The 16,987-nt window shown below is 50.6% G+C and overlaps 1 protein-coding gene across 2 annotated transcripts; it reads right to left on the reverse strand.

Moving 5' to 3' along the window:
- SLC39A4 (solute carrier family 39 member 4) lies at positions 1-4,864 on the reverse strand. 2 transcript variants are annotated; one of them, XM_086338027.1, is made up of 13 exons: positions 4,744-4,864; positions 4,229-4,312; positions 3,497-3,781; positions 2,911-3,106; positions 2,668-2,810; positions 2,404-2,575; positions 1,881-2,053; positions 1,632-1,769; positions 1,424-1,552; positions 1,189-1,243; positions 907-1,059; positions 362-549; positions 1-275 (listed from the first exon to the last, which is right to left on the reverse strand). In XM_086338027.1, exons 5-13 carry the CDS (start codon positions 2,794-2,796, stop codon positions 147-149), a joined length of 1,266 nt encoding a protein of 421 aa, XP_086194153.1. In that variant the 5' UTR covers positions 2,797-2,810; positions 2,911-3,106; positions 3,497-3,781; positions 4,229-4,312; positions 4,744-4,864; the 3' UTR covers positions 1-146. The 2 variants fall into 2 exon arrangements, with proteins under 2 accessions (XP_086194153.1, XP_086194152.1); XM_086338026.1 differs by lacking the exon at positions 4,744-4,864 and having other exon boundaries at positions 4,229-4,559.
- Between the last annotated feature and the right edge of the window lie 12,123 nt (positions 4,865-16,987).

Raw genomic sequence — 16,987 nt, forward strand, 5'->3', positions numbered from 1 at the left:
TCCAAGTCGAGAGAATTTATTGAAGCTGGGAAGCAGGGCGCGGGGGAGAGGCTGGGGCGCTCAGGGAGACGGCGCGTCTGAATGGCTGCGAGAGCCCAGGGTCAGGAGCCAGAGCCAAGGGGAGAGGGGCGGGGGGGCAGAAGCTCTCAGAAGGCGATGTTATCCTCATACAGCGACAGCAGCAGCAGGACGGTCCAGCCGCCCAGCAGGCCAACGTTGTGGAGCAGGAAGAGGAGCCAGGGCCGCCGGTCGCGGACGTTCAGCATGGCCGGGAGCTGAGGACGGGGCCTGAGTCAGGGCCGGCTCAGAGCGCCCGCCCAGCGCACCCCCCCGGGGCAGCCCCGGCCCGCCCGGCTCTGACCATGTCGCAGAGCGCCACGTAGAGGAAGAGGCCGGCGGCCACCGCCAGGATCCAGGTCTCGCCGTCTTCGCCTACACCGGCCGCGAGCGCAACGTAGAGGCCGATGAAGGCCGTGAGCGCCGAGGCCACGTTCAGGAGCAGCGCGCGGCGCACCGACAGCCCCGCGTGCAGCAAGGCCGCGAAATCCCCTGGGGCGGGCGGTGGGGGTTGTTTAGTCGCTTCGTCGTGTCCGATTCTTGAGACCCCATGGACCGTAGCCCCCCAGGCCCCTCTGTCCATGGGATTCTCCAGGCAAGAGTACTGGAGTGGGTTGCCATTCCCTTCGCCAGGGGATCTTCCCGACCCAGGGATCGAACCCGGGTCTCCAGCACTGCGGGCGGATTCTTTACTGTCTGAGCCATGAGTCGCGGGCGGGGCTGGGGTCAGGTCAAGGGCCGCGCCCACTCCCCGATAGTCCCGCCCAGCTACGCGGTCGACCAGCCACACCCAGACCCCAGCTGCGGGCAGGCCCAGCCTCTGGCCGGCTGGAACCCCGCAAGGCTCACCCAGCTCGTGCGGCACCTCGTGGCAGAACACGGCCAGCGAGGTGGCCAGCCCCGTCTTCCAGGAGGACAGAAAGGCGGCGCCCACGGCCAACCCGTCGGCGAAGTTGTGCACGGCATCGCCCAAAGTGATCACGTAGGGCAGCAGTCTCAGCCCTGCGGGCGCGGCGGGCGTGGGTGCGTATTTGCCCCGGCCGGTTCCTCCGCTCCCCTCCCCGTCCCGGTGCCTGCGCCGCGCACCGAGACCCTGACCCCCAACGCTCCAGGGCCTCCCTCAGGGCTCACCTGGGCTCAGTCTCCGGGGCTCCGGGCTCAGCAGCTCGGGGCTCTCCTCCGCCACCTGGAGGGGGAGACCAAGTTGGTGGGCGGGCCGTGTAGATTAGGCTCAGGGCAGGAAGGTGAGGAGGCGCTCGCGGAGCCAAGTCCCCAGATCAGGCCAGGGGCGGAAGCTCTGGAGGGGTGACTGGGACCACAGACAGGGCTCCGCCAGAGGGGTTGACGCCGGGCAGAGCGGGCTCACCAGATCTGCGCGAGAGCCCTCATGGAGCTGCTTGGGCTGCCGGAAGTCGCTGGGCGCCAGCTGCAGGGACACGCCATGGCTATGGCCGCCGTGACTGTGGCCATGGCTGCAGGCCCCATCCTTTGGGTCCTGCGGGGACGGAGGCTCAGGATCCACCGTGCCTCCGCCACCCCGTCCCCACACCACGTCCAGCCCCCAAGCACCTGACCTCGGGGTCCAGGGGCAGCAAGAGGTTGAAGAGTCTCTCGAAAAGGAAGAAGGCATAGAGCCCGCCCAGCACAGCTAGGAGGTGCCAGGTGGGCTGGAAGCCATGGTCCTCCCCGTCATGGGTGTGCAGCCCCAGCACCTGGTGGGGGAGTGGGCAGAGGACACTGGACTGGGTGCCTTGGGACCTCCTCCTCCCAGACAGGCGGGTAGAGATTAGGGGTCAGGGAGGGCTCTGGCGGGCTGGGGCAACCTTAGGCATCAAGTGCAGGAGGGCGTCGCCAGTGAGCGCGCCCACAGCCATGCTCAGGAAGGCCTGGATGATGTAGTGGGAGGTGGTGCTGCAGCTGGCACAGCTGAGGAGCAGGAGCCCGAGGAGGGAGCACAGGCAGATCAGCAGCGTGGCCAGGGAGCCGTACAGGTACCCTGGACAGGGAGGACAGTGAGCGCCTGCCTCCCAACTGTGGCCCTTTGCTTTCTCGGGAGGGGCGTCCAGACCGCGTCTGGGAGAAGCAGGAGCCCCCCCCAGGTTGCAGGCACTCGGGTGCAATCCTGACCTCGGCTTCCTGCTGGCCCCTGGCCTCAAGCCCCCATCCTCTTCCCTCACAGCACCCCCTTCCCCGTTGCCCCTCCACCCCGCTGCCTGGTCTGCCAGCCCTGGTCCCGGCTCTCCGCAGCCCAGCGGCTACTTTCTCCTCCCTGTTTGGTTCCATCTCCATGCTGCCAGCCCCTTGGACACCACCAGGAAGCAGCTAGGCAGTAGGGTGGACACTCACTCTCAGCCTGGCTGAGCTGATCCTGGGTGGGGAGCGTGGGCTGAGGGCTGCAGGCCCCGCTCAGTTGCTGCTGGAGCAGAGCGGGGCTCAGTCGGGCCCAGTCGTCCGGCGTCACCCCGGCCTGCTCAGACATTCCGTACACAGCCATGATGTCTTGAGCACTCAGGCACAGCTGGGGTGGGGGTGACAGATCTGGTGTTCAGGGCCCTGAGCAGTCCATGGGCCCCCACCTCTCTCCGGGACTCAGGCACACGGACGGCTCACCGTGTCCCACGCGCTGGTGCTGCTGTTGGGGGCGGCAAGGGGCATGGGGCCCTGGCCCTTTCCCAGAGGACTGTCGTCACTGTGGCTGTCGTGGGGCTCCGTCGCTCCGCCCAGCCCCAGGCGCTCCATCAAGGCTGCCAGCTCTGGCAGAGGGTGAAAATCTGCTCCAGCCCTGCACTCCCCAAGGGGGCGGATGCTGGGGTTCAGGGCACTCCCTGCCCTGTAGCCCAGCTCAGGCCTCACCGTCCAGTGTGATGTTGGGGTTCTCGCTGCTGTGCTGCCGGAACACAAAGTCTACGAAGTACTGGGGGGTCGGCAGGGCGTGGAAGCAGGCGCCGCTCCAGACGTGGCCCAGCAGGGCAGCCAGCACGGGGCCAGGGCTGCTGGGAGCCCCGACGCCTGCCGCCTCCCCCAGCAGCTGAGGCAGGTCCACACAGGCCTGGGGAGGAGCCGGCCTCAGTGTCTCAAGCAGCGTGGCCACACTGGCCTCTCCCTCTCCGGTGCCCTTGGTGGCCCCGGACTCTGCTGAAACCCAGGCACCACAGCTGTCCCCTTCCCTGCCCAGCTGCTCCCAGCCCCGCCTCGTCCGGGCTCTTCCTTGGAGCCCTGGGAGCTTTCTCAGCCCCGTCGAGGATCAGGTCCCTGTCGGGATGCCCGCAGCCCTGCCTGGCTCAGTGGTGAGTGTCCACTTGTGACTGCCCCAGCCCAGGCTCCCCCGTGCACCCAGAAAGGTGCTGAGGCCCAGCGCCACCTGAGTGGTCCCCCTTCTCTCAGTCCCTCTCAGACCCTCTTCCTCCAGTGCCCGAGGGCAGCTGGCCCAGGTGCCCACCTGCTGAGAAGCGGGCTGGCCAGCGGCGCGGGCTTGGATCTGCTGCAGCAGCCTGGTCAGGGCCACGCTCAGGGCCTGAGAGCTCTCGAGCAGGACCAGGAGCTGGTCGGCCCGGGCAGCCCAGCGGCCAGCCCGGACCTCGGCGCAGGTGCCCGCTGGGTCGCTGAGGTAGAGGGCGGCGGCGGCACTGAGGCGGGCGATGTGCCTGGGCTCCAGGACCTGGCCCGAGGGGGCCCCGGGCTGCTCAGGTCTGCCCAGAGCCAGGGCGTCATCCACAGACAGGCACTGTTGGCACAGACGGACAGGCGGGGGCCATACACAAGGGCTGCCACCCTCCTGTCCCTCATGCCGGTGCCCTCCAAGGTCGGCTCGCTCACCGACCCCCGCCGTCCCCCGTGACAGGCAGGCACACCCATGGAGGGTCCCCCATCCTAGGGAGGTTTCTGCCTGGAACCATTATCAGTTTGGGGGTGGGGAGAGGGGGGCGCTGACGGGATTGGGGGGCAGCCATGGGATCCCAGAGCCATACCCTGCCCCCTCCCCAGGGAGCTCAGGGGGTTCTGAAAGGGAGCTGAGGAGAGTGGGCTTGGGCCTGCGGGCAGGGCCCGGTGTCAGGCCGCCGCGCGGCCCGCCTCCTGGAGTTTGCCCAGGCTCTTTGCAGCCAGCCTCGGCCTCAGGGTGGAGCGGCGGGCTTGGGCTGGGGCCGGAGGACCCGTCGGTTGGGGGTGTTACCTTTCCACACGGCCCGTCGGCACAGTGCACACGGGCCGCCAGTGTATTTAACAGGCCGCCCAGCGCCACACGGTCCAGAGCGCCCTGGCCCGAAGACAGCAGGGTCAGCAGATGAACAGGACGGGTCGTCGTCTCTGACGCCGCCAGCGCGGCCAGCACAGCCAGCAGCGGCCCCAGTCCGGGCCGGCCCAGCAGCGCCATGCTGCAGCCGCCGGGTGCCTTGAGCTCGGGGTAGGCCGAGCTCGCCTGGGTGGCTGCGGGGCGCAGGGGCTGCCTGATGCCGGACTGGGGCTGGGCCAGTACCTCTCACCCAGCGAGGCTCTCCAGGTATTTCCTGCGGGGCCCTGTGATTGGCTGCCAAGGCGTTGCCGCAGGTTAACCATTCCAGTGGCAGTCCTCCCTGAGCCCGGGGCTGCTGCCCCAGGGTGAGGCCGGGGTCAGGAGCCACATTAGGCATTACTGACAAAATGGAGGCAGGGCCCTAAACCCCCTCCCTTTGTTCCGTAGGCACGGACCCGGAATGAAGGAGTTAGGCTTTGTGATTCTGACTTGTTTCTTCCTTTCCTCGGCTGAGTTGACTGAAGAGAATATTAAGGTGCTCATTGTTTTTGAGAGGAGCATAAGAAGGCATAAAGCCTTCTGCAGCTGTGCTCAAAGAATAATTCATAAAGTTAATCACTGACATTTGTTCAAGGACTTTTACAAAAAAGTGTTCCAGGGTGAGCACACAGGCCGCAGCTTGAGACCATGGGAGGGATTGCTGTCTGAAGGCCATTTGTGAGAAAAGTGTTTATGGCAAAGGAGTTTGCTGAATTTAGGGCTTAGGAATAATTAAAATAGTTAGAAGCTAAAGATACAAGGATTGCTGTAATGTTAGCATATTCTACTATAGCTTATAGAAATTAGGGACTTTAGAGGTAGTATTAGCTAGAAGCCCTTTCTAAGAAATAGTGAGCTTAGGACACTAGGGGCAAACAGGGCTTAGAAAGATAAGAAAGAAACTGAGGAATGTGGTATGCAGCCCAGACATTAGCATGAGTTACAGTGTATTCACAAGGACACTTGAGAAAAAGTAGATAAGAGAATCGCTGAGGGAGGAACTCCTTTTGAGGGGCAACAATGATTTTTTGAGAAAAATAAATCTGGGTCAATGGGAACTAAAAATATCAAACCTCTGACCTAATGCTTTTGTAAAAGTATAAAAGAGAATCATAAGCTTGAAATAAACAGGCAGTCCAAGAAAAATGAGAGGCTGCCTCAGTTTCTCTCGCTGACACCGCCCACCCCTTCAGGTTGAATCCCTGGCTGCTGGAGCTGGACTCCGGCAAATGGAGCCCAGAACAGGGGACACTGAAGGGAAGGTAATCTGAGATTGTAACGCGGGGCATTAGGATTGTACCTGTGGGTGGTGGGCACCCCTCTGCAGTTTAGGCAGGGTGAGGAGTGTACAGAATGAATAAGAATATTCTCTAGAAGAATGGGTTTCTCTGCATCTAAGGATAGACAAATGTTTATTGAAATATTACTTCACATGTTAGCCCATAGAGGCATTAAAGAAAGCACAGGAAGAACTGTCTAAATTTCTACATTTGTTTTATACTTTGCATGGGCCAGAAAAGGTTCCTGTAGATGTTTTTGCTCTGTGGAATATGATTAGAAATGTCCTGGACCCTTGTCATGAGGCTGTTAGATAGCCTATGGGGGAGGTTATGGCGGTGGGTGGTGGGTCTCCACCTTCTGTGCAGATCATATTTTCTGCCATTGACGAAGAAAAGGAGGGAGACTGTGCTCTACCTCCTGAGGAAGGAGAGGGCTTACAGGACGCTGCAGCCGGGCGCCCTGGCGAGCCCCCTCCCCCTCTACGCAAACCTTTAAAAACTTATCCACCATTTTCTGATTTAAGGCGATCGCCGCTGCCTCCGTTTGTGCCTCCCAGGGCCCAGGAGTTCCCCACTTTGCACCCAAAGCCTCCCAAAGCGTTGCCTACGGCTGAGGAAGATAGTTTTTTGAACAAAGGAGCTTTTAAAGCACGCACAATATGCAGAACCTACTCCTTGGAGAAAACTCCCTCAGGGGGGCCTCACCCAGGCTAGGAGAGAAGCTGAAGGGTAAGGGGATTTAGCAACAATATTAACCCCTGACATGCCAGTTACTCCGATTCCAACGGGAGTGGCTGGCCCCCTACCTGAGGGCATCGTGGGACTTGTGCTGGGGTGTAGCTCGCTTTCTTTTCAAGGAATTTCGGTGATGCCTGGTGTAGTAGATTCTCATTATATTGGGGAAATTAAAGTTTTGATCTCGCTGCCTACCAAAACTGTGCAAATTATATAAAGGTCAAAGAGTAACACAGCTTTTGGTTTTATCTTATTATCAGACAGGAAAAAACTTGACTTCTCAAGCTAGGGGCCCCAGAGCATTTGGATCTAGTGATCTAGCCTTTTGGGTGCAGGAAGTTACAGCTCCGAGGCCTTTGAAAGATCTTTTAATTCAAGCGAATAAAATGTCAGGGCTGTTAGATACTGGAGCAGACTTCTCTTGCATTGCTGGAAAAGACTGGCCCTTGTCCTGGCTGACATGCTTGACCAGTGCTGGCTTGGTAGGAATAGGGTCAGTGCCCTTGGTTGCTAAGACCTCACAAATTTTGACCAGGTCAGATGAGAAGAGGGCACAAGGCACCTTTTGTCCATATGTGATTCCTTCACTACGTTTTTTCTTTATGGGGGAGAGATATATTATCTCAGATGGGAATGCTTTTATATAGCCCAGATAAAAAGGTTACTAATCAAATGCTGCAAATGAGATATAATCCTGATAAGGCGCTTGGTGAAGATCAGCAGAAAATTGTTTCTGCATTAGAGGTGGTTCCTAACAAAAATACAGAAGGTCAAGGATATTCAAATTTATCCAGAGGCTGCTGCTCTTGCTGCCGACCCTGTTACCTGGAAACCTGATGATCCAGTATGGGTGGGGCAATGGCCCTAACAGCTCAAAAGCTACAGGCAGCTGAGGATTTAGTTGTGAGACAACTGGCAGCCGGCCACATGGAGCCTTCTAATAGCCCCTGGAATGCTCCTATTTTTTGTTATTAAGAAGAAATCAAAAAAATAGAAAATTGTTACAAGATTTGAGTGCTATAAACGCAACTATGGAAGACATGGGGGCCCTCCAGCCGGGCCTCCCTTCCCCAGTGGCTGTGCCTTTTCAGTGCAATGTGATAGTTATAGATCTACAGGATTGTTTCTTTACCGTTCCCCTGGCTGATCAAGATTGTGAACGGTTTGCCTTCAGTCTCCCTTTAGATGGGCTTCCCTAGTGGCTCAGAGGTTAAAGCATCTGCCTCCAATGCAGGAGACCCGGGTTCGATCCCTGGGTCAGGAAGATCCCCTGGAGAAGGAAATAGTAGCCCACTCCAGTATTCTTGCCTGGAAAATCCCATGGACGGAGAAGCCTGGTAGGCTACAGTCCACGGGGTCGCAAAGAGTCGGACACAACTGAGCGACTTCATCTTCCCTTTAGCTAATTTTAAACAGCCCTATAGAAGGTTTCCATGAAAGGTTTTGCCTGAGGGAATGAAAAATAGCCCCATCTCGTGTCAGAAATTTGTAGACCAAGCTGTGCAAAATGTTATAAGAAAGTATAAGGATTTATATTTGATTCATTATATAGATGATATTTTGGCCGCTCATAAGGACAGAGCCTTGTTTCAACAAATTTTATCTGAATTGATTGAGGCTTTGGAATACTGGAGATCTCTTCAAGAAAATTAGAGATACCAAGGGAACATTTCATGCAAAGATGGCTCGATAAAGGACAGAAATGGTATGGACCTAACAGAAACAGAAGATATTAAGAAGAGGTGGCAAGAACACACAGAAGAACTGTACAAAAAAGATCTTCACGACCCACATAATCACGATGGTGTGATCACTGACCTAGAGCCAGACATCCTGGAATGTGAAGTCAAGTGGGCCTTAGAAAGCATCGCTACGAACAAAGCTAGTGGAGGTGATGGAATTCCAGTTGAGCTATTTCAAATCCTGAAAGATGATGCCGTGAAAGTGCTGCACTCAATATGCCAGCAAATTTGGAAAACTCAGCAGTGGCCACAGGACTGGAAAAGGTCAGTTTTCATTCCAATCCCAAAGAAAGGCAATGCCAGAGAATGCTCAAACTACCGCACAATTGCACTCATCTCACAGGGTAGTAAAGTAATGCTCAAAATTCTCCAAGCCAGGCTTCAGCAGTATGTAAACCGTGAATTTCCTGATGTTCAAGCTGGTTTTAGAAAAGGCATTGGAACCAGAGATCAAATTGCCAACATCCACTGGATCATGGAAAAAGCAAGAGAGTTCCAGAAAAACATCTATTTCTGCTTTATTGACTATGCCAAAGCCTTTGACTGTGTGGAGCACAACAAACTGTGGAAAATTCTGAAAGGCATGGGAATATCAGACCACCTGACCTGCCTCTTGAGAAATCTGTATGCAGGTCAGGAAGCAACAGTTAAAACTGGACATGGAACAACAGACTGGTTCCAAAAAGGAAAAGGAGTATGTCAAGGTTGTATATTGTCACCCTGTTTTTTTAACTTCTATGCAGAGTACATCATGAGAAACGCTGGACTGGAAGAAGCACAAGCTGGAATCAAGATTGCCGGGAGAAATATCAATAACCTCACATATGCAGATGACACCACCCTTATGGCAGAAAGTGAAGAGGAACTAAAAAGCCTCTTGATGAAAGTGAAAGTGGAGAGTGAAAAAGTTGGCTTAAAGCTCAACATTCAGAAAACGAAGATCATGGCATCCGGTCCCACCACTTCATGGGAAATAGATGGGGAAACAGTGGGAACAGTGTCAGACTTTATTTTTGTGGGTTCCAAAATCACTGCAGATGGTGACTGCAGCCATGAAATTAAAAGACACTTACTCCTTGGAAGGAGAGTTATGACCAACCCAGATAGCATATTCAAAAGCAGAGACATTACTTTGCCAACAAAGGTTCGTCTAGTCAAGGCTATGGTTTTTCCTGTGGTTATGTATGGATGTGAGAGTTGGACTGTGAAGAAGGCTGAGCGCTGAAGAATTGATGCTTTTGAACTGTGGTGCTGGAGAAGACTCTTGAGAGTCCCTTGGACTGCAAGGAGATCCAACCAGTCCATTCTGAAGGAGATCAGCCTTGGGATTTCTTTGGAAGGAATGATGCTGAAGCTGAAACTCCAGTACTTTGGCCACCTCATGCGAAGAGTTGAGTCATTGGAAAAGACTCTGATGCCGGGAGGGATTGAGGGCAAGAGGAGAAGGGGACAACAGAGGATGAGATGGCTGGATGTCATCACTGACTCGATGGACGTGAGTCTGAGTGAACTCCGGGAGTTGGTGATGGACAGGGAGGCCTGGCATGCTGGGATTCATGGGGTCGCAAAGAGTCGGACATGACTGAGCGACTGATCTGATCTGAAGGCGATCCTAATCCGAGTTCTAAGAGAGAATTGACTAGTGAGTTGGCTCTTGTTAAAGTGGATGAGGGTTTAAATGATCAATTAATTAGGGTTAATATTATCAGAGGATGGGATTTAATGATTCTCGCCACAGAGCATACACCTACAGGATGCTTGTGGCAAGAAAGCCCATTGAAATGGCTCCATATACCAGTGACCCCAAGAAAAATAGTTTTATCTTATCCCAGCTTGGTGGCACAATTAATATATAAAAGGTAAAAAAAAAAAAAAAAGTGTAGAACTTTTTGGAAAAGAAGTAGCAAATATAGTGATTCCATTCAATAAAGATCAACTGCAATTTCTTTTACAAAATAGTGATGATTGGCAAGTTTCCCTGGTAGATTTCCAGGGTCAAATTTTGTTTCATTTGCCCTCAAGCCCCCTTTCGCTTTTTTTGAAAACTCATCCAGTGATTTTTCCGAAGAAATTTTCTATTCAACCTTTGGAAGGGGCGATTTTAGTTCTCACAGTTGGTTCCTCTAATGGTAAAGCAGTCACAATTATTGATAGAATATCCCATGTTCAGGTAACTGAAGAGACATCTGCCCAGAGGGCTGAGTTACTAGCAGTTATTCAGGCTTTTCAACATTTAAGAGACAACACCTTCAATCTTTTGACTGACTCCCGATATATTGTAGGGTTGTTTCCTCATATAGAGACTGCTAATATTGTGGAAAATAAAACTATTATCTTCTCCTTGTTATCTGATATACAGAAAGAGATTAAACACAGAGATAAGAAATATTTTGTGGGACATATTAGAGTCCATTCTGGCTTGCCTGGCCTTTTACATGAAGGAAATGCTTTGGCAGATGCATTAACTAAAGTAATTGCTTTTAACTTACATGAAAAGATTGACAAGGCCAAAAGTTCTCACAAAATCCACCATCAAAATGCAGCTGGTTTAAGGCATGAGTTTCATATCCCTAGGGAGGCAGCTAGACAAATAGTTAAGTCATGTCCAAATTGCCTAACATCTAATCCATCTCCACCATTAGGAGTGAATCCCCGAGGCCTTAGGCCGAATGCTCTCTGGCAAATGGACGTCACTCATACCTGGGTCTTTGGAAAACTATCCTTTGTGCAAGTTACCGTGGATACCTTTTCTCATGTTATTACAGCCTCTGCTAGATCAGGTGAAGCAGCAAAAGATGTAATTCAACACTTGTTTCAGTGCTTTTCCCAAATAGGACTCCCTGAACAGATAAAAACAGACAATGCCCCAGCTTATACCTCTGCTGCTTTTAAGAGATTTTGTCAACAATTTTCTATAGTGCATTCAACAGGAATACCTTATAATCCCCAAGGCCAAACCATAGTAGAAAGAGCGCACCAGACTTTAAAAAATCAGATAGCTAAATTAAGGCAGGGAGAATTTAAGTATTCCTCTCCACATCATGTTTTACACCATGCTTTGTTTGTAATTAATCATTTAAACGTAGACACACGGGTAGACTGCAATGACGAGACACTGGATTCCTAAAGGGGCTATGACTCGGCCCCTGGTCAAGTGAAAAGACCTCCTTACCAGAGAGTGAAAAGGGCCAGATGTGTTGCTAACTTGTGGGAGAGGGTATGCTTGTGTGTTTCTACAGGATTCCACTTCTCCTGTCCGGATTCCTGACAGACTGATTTGACATGTCCAGCCCCATGAGACCTCCAGGATCACGAAGACCCCCGAGGTCACTGAGATCCCTAGCGCCCTGGAGTCCGGGACTGAAAAAAGATGGGGAGACCAAAAGCTCGTTGAGTCCAGGCCTGAAGGAGCCAGGGAAAAGCCAAAGGGTGAGTGACTCTTCACCTGAGGCTTCATCGCTAGTACATCGCTTCAGGCACCTGGCACTTCAAGAGAGACATGCTGATCGACTTCAACCGTATTCTGCTCCACCTCGTCGCCATCATCATACTCAAACAGCTACCTCCAACACAGTACTAACTTGGGGCCAGCTAAAACATCTCGCTCAGCGGGCTGAAAAATTAATAGAAAGGGGGAAATATGAGGCCACTCCTATAGTAATGTTTGTGGCTATGCTTGCTGTGTTGGCTTGTCAGCTGAGGCCCTCCAGTGCAGAAAAGGTTCAGATCAGATCAGTTGCTCAGTCGTGTCTGACTCTTTGCGACCCCATGAATCGCAGCACGCCAGGCCTCCCTGTCCATCACAAACTCCTGGAGTTCACTCAGACTCACGTCCATCGAGTCAGTGATGACATCCAGCCATCTCATCCTCTGTCGTCCCCTTCTCCTCCTGCCCCCAATCCCTCCCAGCATCAGAGTTTTTTCCAATGACTCAACTCTTCGCATGAGGTAGCCAAAGTACTGGAGTTTCAGCTTTAGCATCATTCCTTCCAAAGAAATCCCAAGGCTGATCTCCTTCAGAATGGACTGGTTGGATCTCCTTGCAGTCCAAGGGACTCTCAAGAGTCTTCTCCAGCACCACAGTTCAAAAGCATCAATTCTTCAGCGCTCAGCCTTCTTCACAGTCCAACTCTCACATCCATACATGACCACAGGAAAAACCATAGCCTTGACTAGACGGACCTTTGTTGGCAAAGTAATGTCTCTGCTTTTGAATATGCTATCTAGGTTGGTCATAACTCTCCTTCCAAGGAGTTAAGTGTCTTTTAATTTCATGGCTGCAGTCACCATCTGCAGTGATTTGGGAGCCAGAAAAATAGTCTGACACTGTTCCCACTGTTTCCCCATCTATTTTCCATGAAGTGGTGGGACCGGATGCCATGATCTTCGTTTTCTGAATGTTGAGCTTTAAGCCAACTTTTTCACTCTCCACTTTCACTTTCATCAAGAGGCTTTTTAGTTCCTCTTCACTTTCTGCCATAAGGGTGGTGTCATCTGCATATGTGAGGTTATTGATATTTCTCCCGGCAATCTTGATTCCAGCTTGTGCTTCTTCCAGTCCAGCGTTTCTCATGATGTACTCTGCATAGAAGTTAAAAAAACAGGGTGACAATATACAGCCTTGACATGCCCCTTTCCCTTTTTGGAACCAGTCTGTTGTTCCATGTCCAGTTTTAACTGTTGCTTCCTGACCTGCATACAGATTTCTCAAGAGGCAGGTCAGGTGGTCTGGTATTCCCATCTCTTTCAGAATTTTCCAGTTTGTTGTGCTCCACACAGTCAAAGGCTTTGGCATAGTCAATAAAGCAGAAATAGATGTTTTTCTGGAACTCTCTTGCTTTTTCCATGATCCAGTGGATGTTGGCAATTTGATCTCTGGTTCCAATGCCTTTTCTAAAATCACCTTGAACATCAGGAAGTTCTCGGTTCACATATTGCTGAAGCCTGGCTTGGAGAATTTTGAGCATTACTTTACTAGCCTGTGAGATGAGTGCAATTGTGCGGTAGTTTGAGCATTCTCTGGCATTGCCTTTCTTTGGGATTGGAATGAAAACTGACCTTTTCCAGTCCTGTGGCCACTGCTGAGTTTTCCAAATTTGCTGGCATATTGAGTGCAGCACTTTCACGGCATCATCTTTCAGGATTTGAAATGGCTCAACTGGAATTCCATCACCTCCACTAGCTTTGTTTGTAGTGATGCTTTCTAAGGCCCACTTGACTTCACATTCCAAGATGTCTGGCTCTAGGTGAGTGATCACACCATCGTGATTATCTGGGTCGTGAAGATCTTTTTTGTACAGTTCTTCTGTGTATTCTTGCCATCTCTTCTTAACATCTTCTGCTTCTGTTAGGTCCATACCATTTCTGTCCTTTATCGAGCCCATCTTTGCATGAAATGTTCCTTTGGTATCTCTGATTTTCTTGAAGAGATCCCTAGTCTTTCCCATTCTGTTGTTTTCCTCTATTTCTTTGCATTGATCGCTGAAGAAGGCTTTCTTATCTCTTCTTGCTATTCTTTGGAACTCTGCATCCAGGTGTTTATATCTTTCCTTCTCTCCTTTGCTTTTTGCTTCTCTTCTTTTCACAGCTATTTGTAAGGCCTCCCCAGACAGCCATTTTGCTTTTTTGCATTTCTTTTCTATGGGAATGGTCTTGATCCCTGTCTCCTGTACAATGTTACGAACCTCATTCCATAGTTCATCAGGCACTTTATCTATCAGATCTAGGCCCTTAAATCTATTTCTCACTTCCACTGTATAATCATAAGGGATTTGATTTAGGTCATACCTGAATGGTCTAGTGGTTTTCCCTACTTTCTTCAATTTAAGTCTGAATTTGGCAATAAAGAGTTCATGGTCTGAGCCACAGGCAGCTCCTGGTCTTGTTTTTGCTGACTGTATAGAGCTTCTCCATCTTTGGCTGCAAAGAATATAATCAGTCTGATTTTTGTGTTGACCATCTGGTGATGTCCATGTATAGAGTCTTCTCTTGTGTTGTTGGAAGAGGGCGTTTGTTATGACCAGTGCATTTTCTTGGCAAAACTCTATTAGTCTTTGCCCTGCTTCATTCCGTATTCCAAGGCCAAATTTGCCTGTTACTCCAGGTGTTTCTTGACTTCCTACTTTTGCATTCCAGTCCCCTATAATGAAAAGGACATCTTTTTTGGGTGTTAGTTCTAAAAGGTCTTGTAAGTCTTCATAGAACCGTTCAACTTCAGCTTCTTCAGCGTTACTGGTTGGGGCATAGACTTGGATTACTGTGATAGTGAATGGTTTGCCTTGCAAACGGACAGAGATCATTCTGTCGTTTTTGAGATTGCATCCAAGTACTGCATTTTGGACTCTTTTGTTGACCATGATGGCCACTCCATTTCTTCTGAGGGATTCCTGCCCGCAGTAGTAGATATAATGGTTATCTGAGTTAAATTCACCCATTCCAGTCCATTTCAGTTCCCTGATTCCTAGAATGTTGACGTTCACTCTTGCCATCTCTTGTTTGACCATTTCCAATTTGCCTTGATTCATGGACCTGACATTCCAGGTTCCTATGCAATATTGCTCTTTACAGCATCGGACCTTGCTTCTATCACCAGTCGCATCCACAGCTGGGTATTCTTTTTTCTTTGGCTCCATCCCTTCATTCTTTCTGGAGTTATTTCTCCACTGATCTCCAGTAGCATATTGGGCACCTGCTGACCTGGGGAGTTTCTCTTTCAGTATCCTATCATTTTGCCTTTTCATACTGTTCATGGGATTCTCAAGGCAAGAATACTGAAGTGGTTTGCCATTCCCTTCTCCAGTGGACCACATTCTGTCAAGTCTCTCCACCATGACCCACCCATCTTGGGTTGCCCCACGGGCATGGCTTAGTTTCATTGAGTTAGACAAGGCTGTGGTCCTAGTGTGATTAGACTGACTAGTTTTCTGTGCGTATGGTTTCAGTGTGTTTGCCCTCTGATGCCCTCTTGCAACACCTACCGTCTTACTTGGGTTTCTCTTACCTTGGGCGTGGGGTATCTCTTCACGGCTGCTCCAGCAAAGCGCAGCCATTGCTCCTTACCTTGGACGAGGGGTCCACCTTCTTTTCAGCCTGTTGATTGGATTAATGAGCCCATTCGTGTTTTTGTTAATGATACTCTTCTTTTGGACGGGGCTTCCATCTATCCTAATAATGTTAAATCAATGGTCAGCACTTCCTTCAATTTTTCAGGCGTGTCTGTTTATCCACCTATTTGCTTTGCCATACCTTCCTCTTTACAAGGATCAACTCCAGTTTTGAATGGATGCGTTAGCACTTCCTTGAAAGGCATGCTTACTGATTCTCCAAGAAGAGATGGCAAGAGAGACTTTTGGTCTTTACAGCTGCTAATGCCGGGGGCGCAAGAAAGACTATTTGATGCCTTAAAAAAGGCAGCCCCTCATTTAAAGGACTATCCGAGCTGTGCACTCTCCACTTCGGACTCTGATGAACAAGGACTACAGGCCTGGGAAAGCATAAGCAGAATTTCTGGCTTTCCTTGTTGGAAAGAATGCATATACGGCATAAAGTTATCTATTCCCATTGCTTCCACCAGACATTTTCTGACTGAATCCTGCTGCTGCTGCTAAGTCGCTTCAGTCACGTCCGACTCTGTGTGACCCCATAGACGGCAGCCCACTAGGCTCCTCCATCCCTGGGATTCTCCAGGCAAGAACGCTGGAGTGGGTTGCCATTTCCTTCTCCAATGCATGAAAGTGAAAAGTGAAAGTGAAGTTGCTCAGTTGTGCCCGACTCTTAACGACCCCATGGACTGCAGCCCACCAGGCTCCTCCATCCATGGGATTTTCCAGGCAAGAGTACTGGAGTGGGGTGCCATTGCCTTCTCCGCTGACTGAATGGGGGTGCCCCTATCATTCGAATCAACAGTGGGGCTTGATTTATGTGGAACCCTATAGGTCCACATGGGATAATTCATTTCTCCCTATGCCTTTAGTAATTACTAGGTGGCATGCTAACGGATGGGTTCCTCCTTTAGTGAGCTTTGATGGAACGGGTCCCATGCAGCCTGAGTTATGGAAAGCGTTGGCTGCTGCGGCACCTGTGGTTTTATATAGACCTTTAAAAGAACAAAGATACATTGTACAGGCCTGTGTACATTCTCCCTATGCCTTTTTATTGGCCAGAAATCAGAGTGATTTGGAAGTTTCTGAAGGCGGAACTGTTTACAATGATATATGTGTGAATTGTTTTATATCAAATTGTGTTGATGGGAATGATTATAATAATTACAAGGCTGTGATGATTGTGAAACAACCACCATATTTGATGGTTCCTGTGAAATTAGGGGGACAATGGTTGATGATTATGCATTGAAAGTTTTATATGATTTTAATGGCTTAATTTCTCAACCTAAGAGATTTATTGCAGCTCTGGTTGTGGGAATAACTGCCTTGATTGCCATAATTGCATCAGTCACGGTTTCTGCTGTTGCCCTGTCAAAAGAAGTATATATGGCCTCATTTGTTGATCAGCTGTCCAAAAATGTCTCCATAGCTCTTACTATGCAGGAAATTATAGATAAGAAAATAGAAAATAGGGTCAATGCTTTAGAATAAGCAATTCTCCTTATGGGGCAAGAAATTACAAACTTAAAAATTAAATTATCTTTAAGGTGCCATGCTGAATTTAAATGGATGTGCATTACCACTCTACAAGTGAATGAGTCCATGCATTCTTGGGAACGCATTAAGAATCATATTTTAGGCATCTGGAATCATTCAGATTTTAGTATTGATATCTCTAAATTACATCAGAATATTCAGGATATGAAGCAGGTGGAGTCTGACTTTTCCTCTCAGTTCAGTTCAGTTCAGGCGCTCAGTTGTGTCCGACTCTTTGCGACCCCATGAATCGCAGCACGCCAG

The sequence above is a fragment of the Bos grunniens genome, chromosome 14 (assembly GCF_055505025.1).
Source record: "Bos grunniens cultivar Pamir isolate PY7600 chromosome 14, Bosgru_T2T1.0, whole genome shotgun sequence".
Classification (NCBI taxonomy): Eukaryota; Metazoa; Chordata; class Mammalia; order Artiodactyla; family Bovidae; genus Bos; species Bos grunniens.

Coding starts and splice junctions, on each gene's coding strand:
- SLC39A4 (XM_086338026.1), bottom strand. CDS start 4,429: ATGGCGCTGCTGGGCCGGCCCGGACTGGGGCCGCTGCTGGCTGTGCTG. Junction 3,107..3,496: donor GCCAGCCCGCTTCTCAGCAG/GTGGGCACCTGG, acceptor GCTCCTCCCCAG/GCCTGTGTGGACCTGCCTCA. Junction 1,244..1,423: donor AGGGCTCTCGCGCAGATCTG/GTGAGCCCGCTC, acceptor CTCCCCCTCCAG/GTGGCGGAGGAGAGCCCCGA.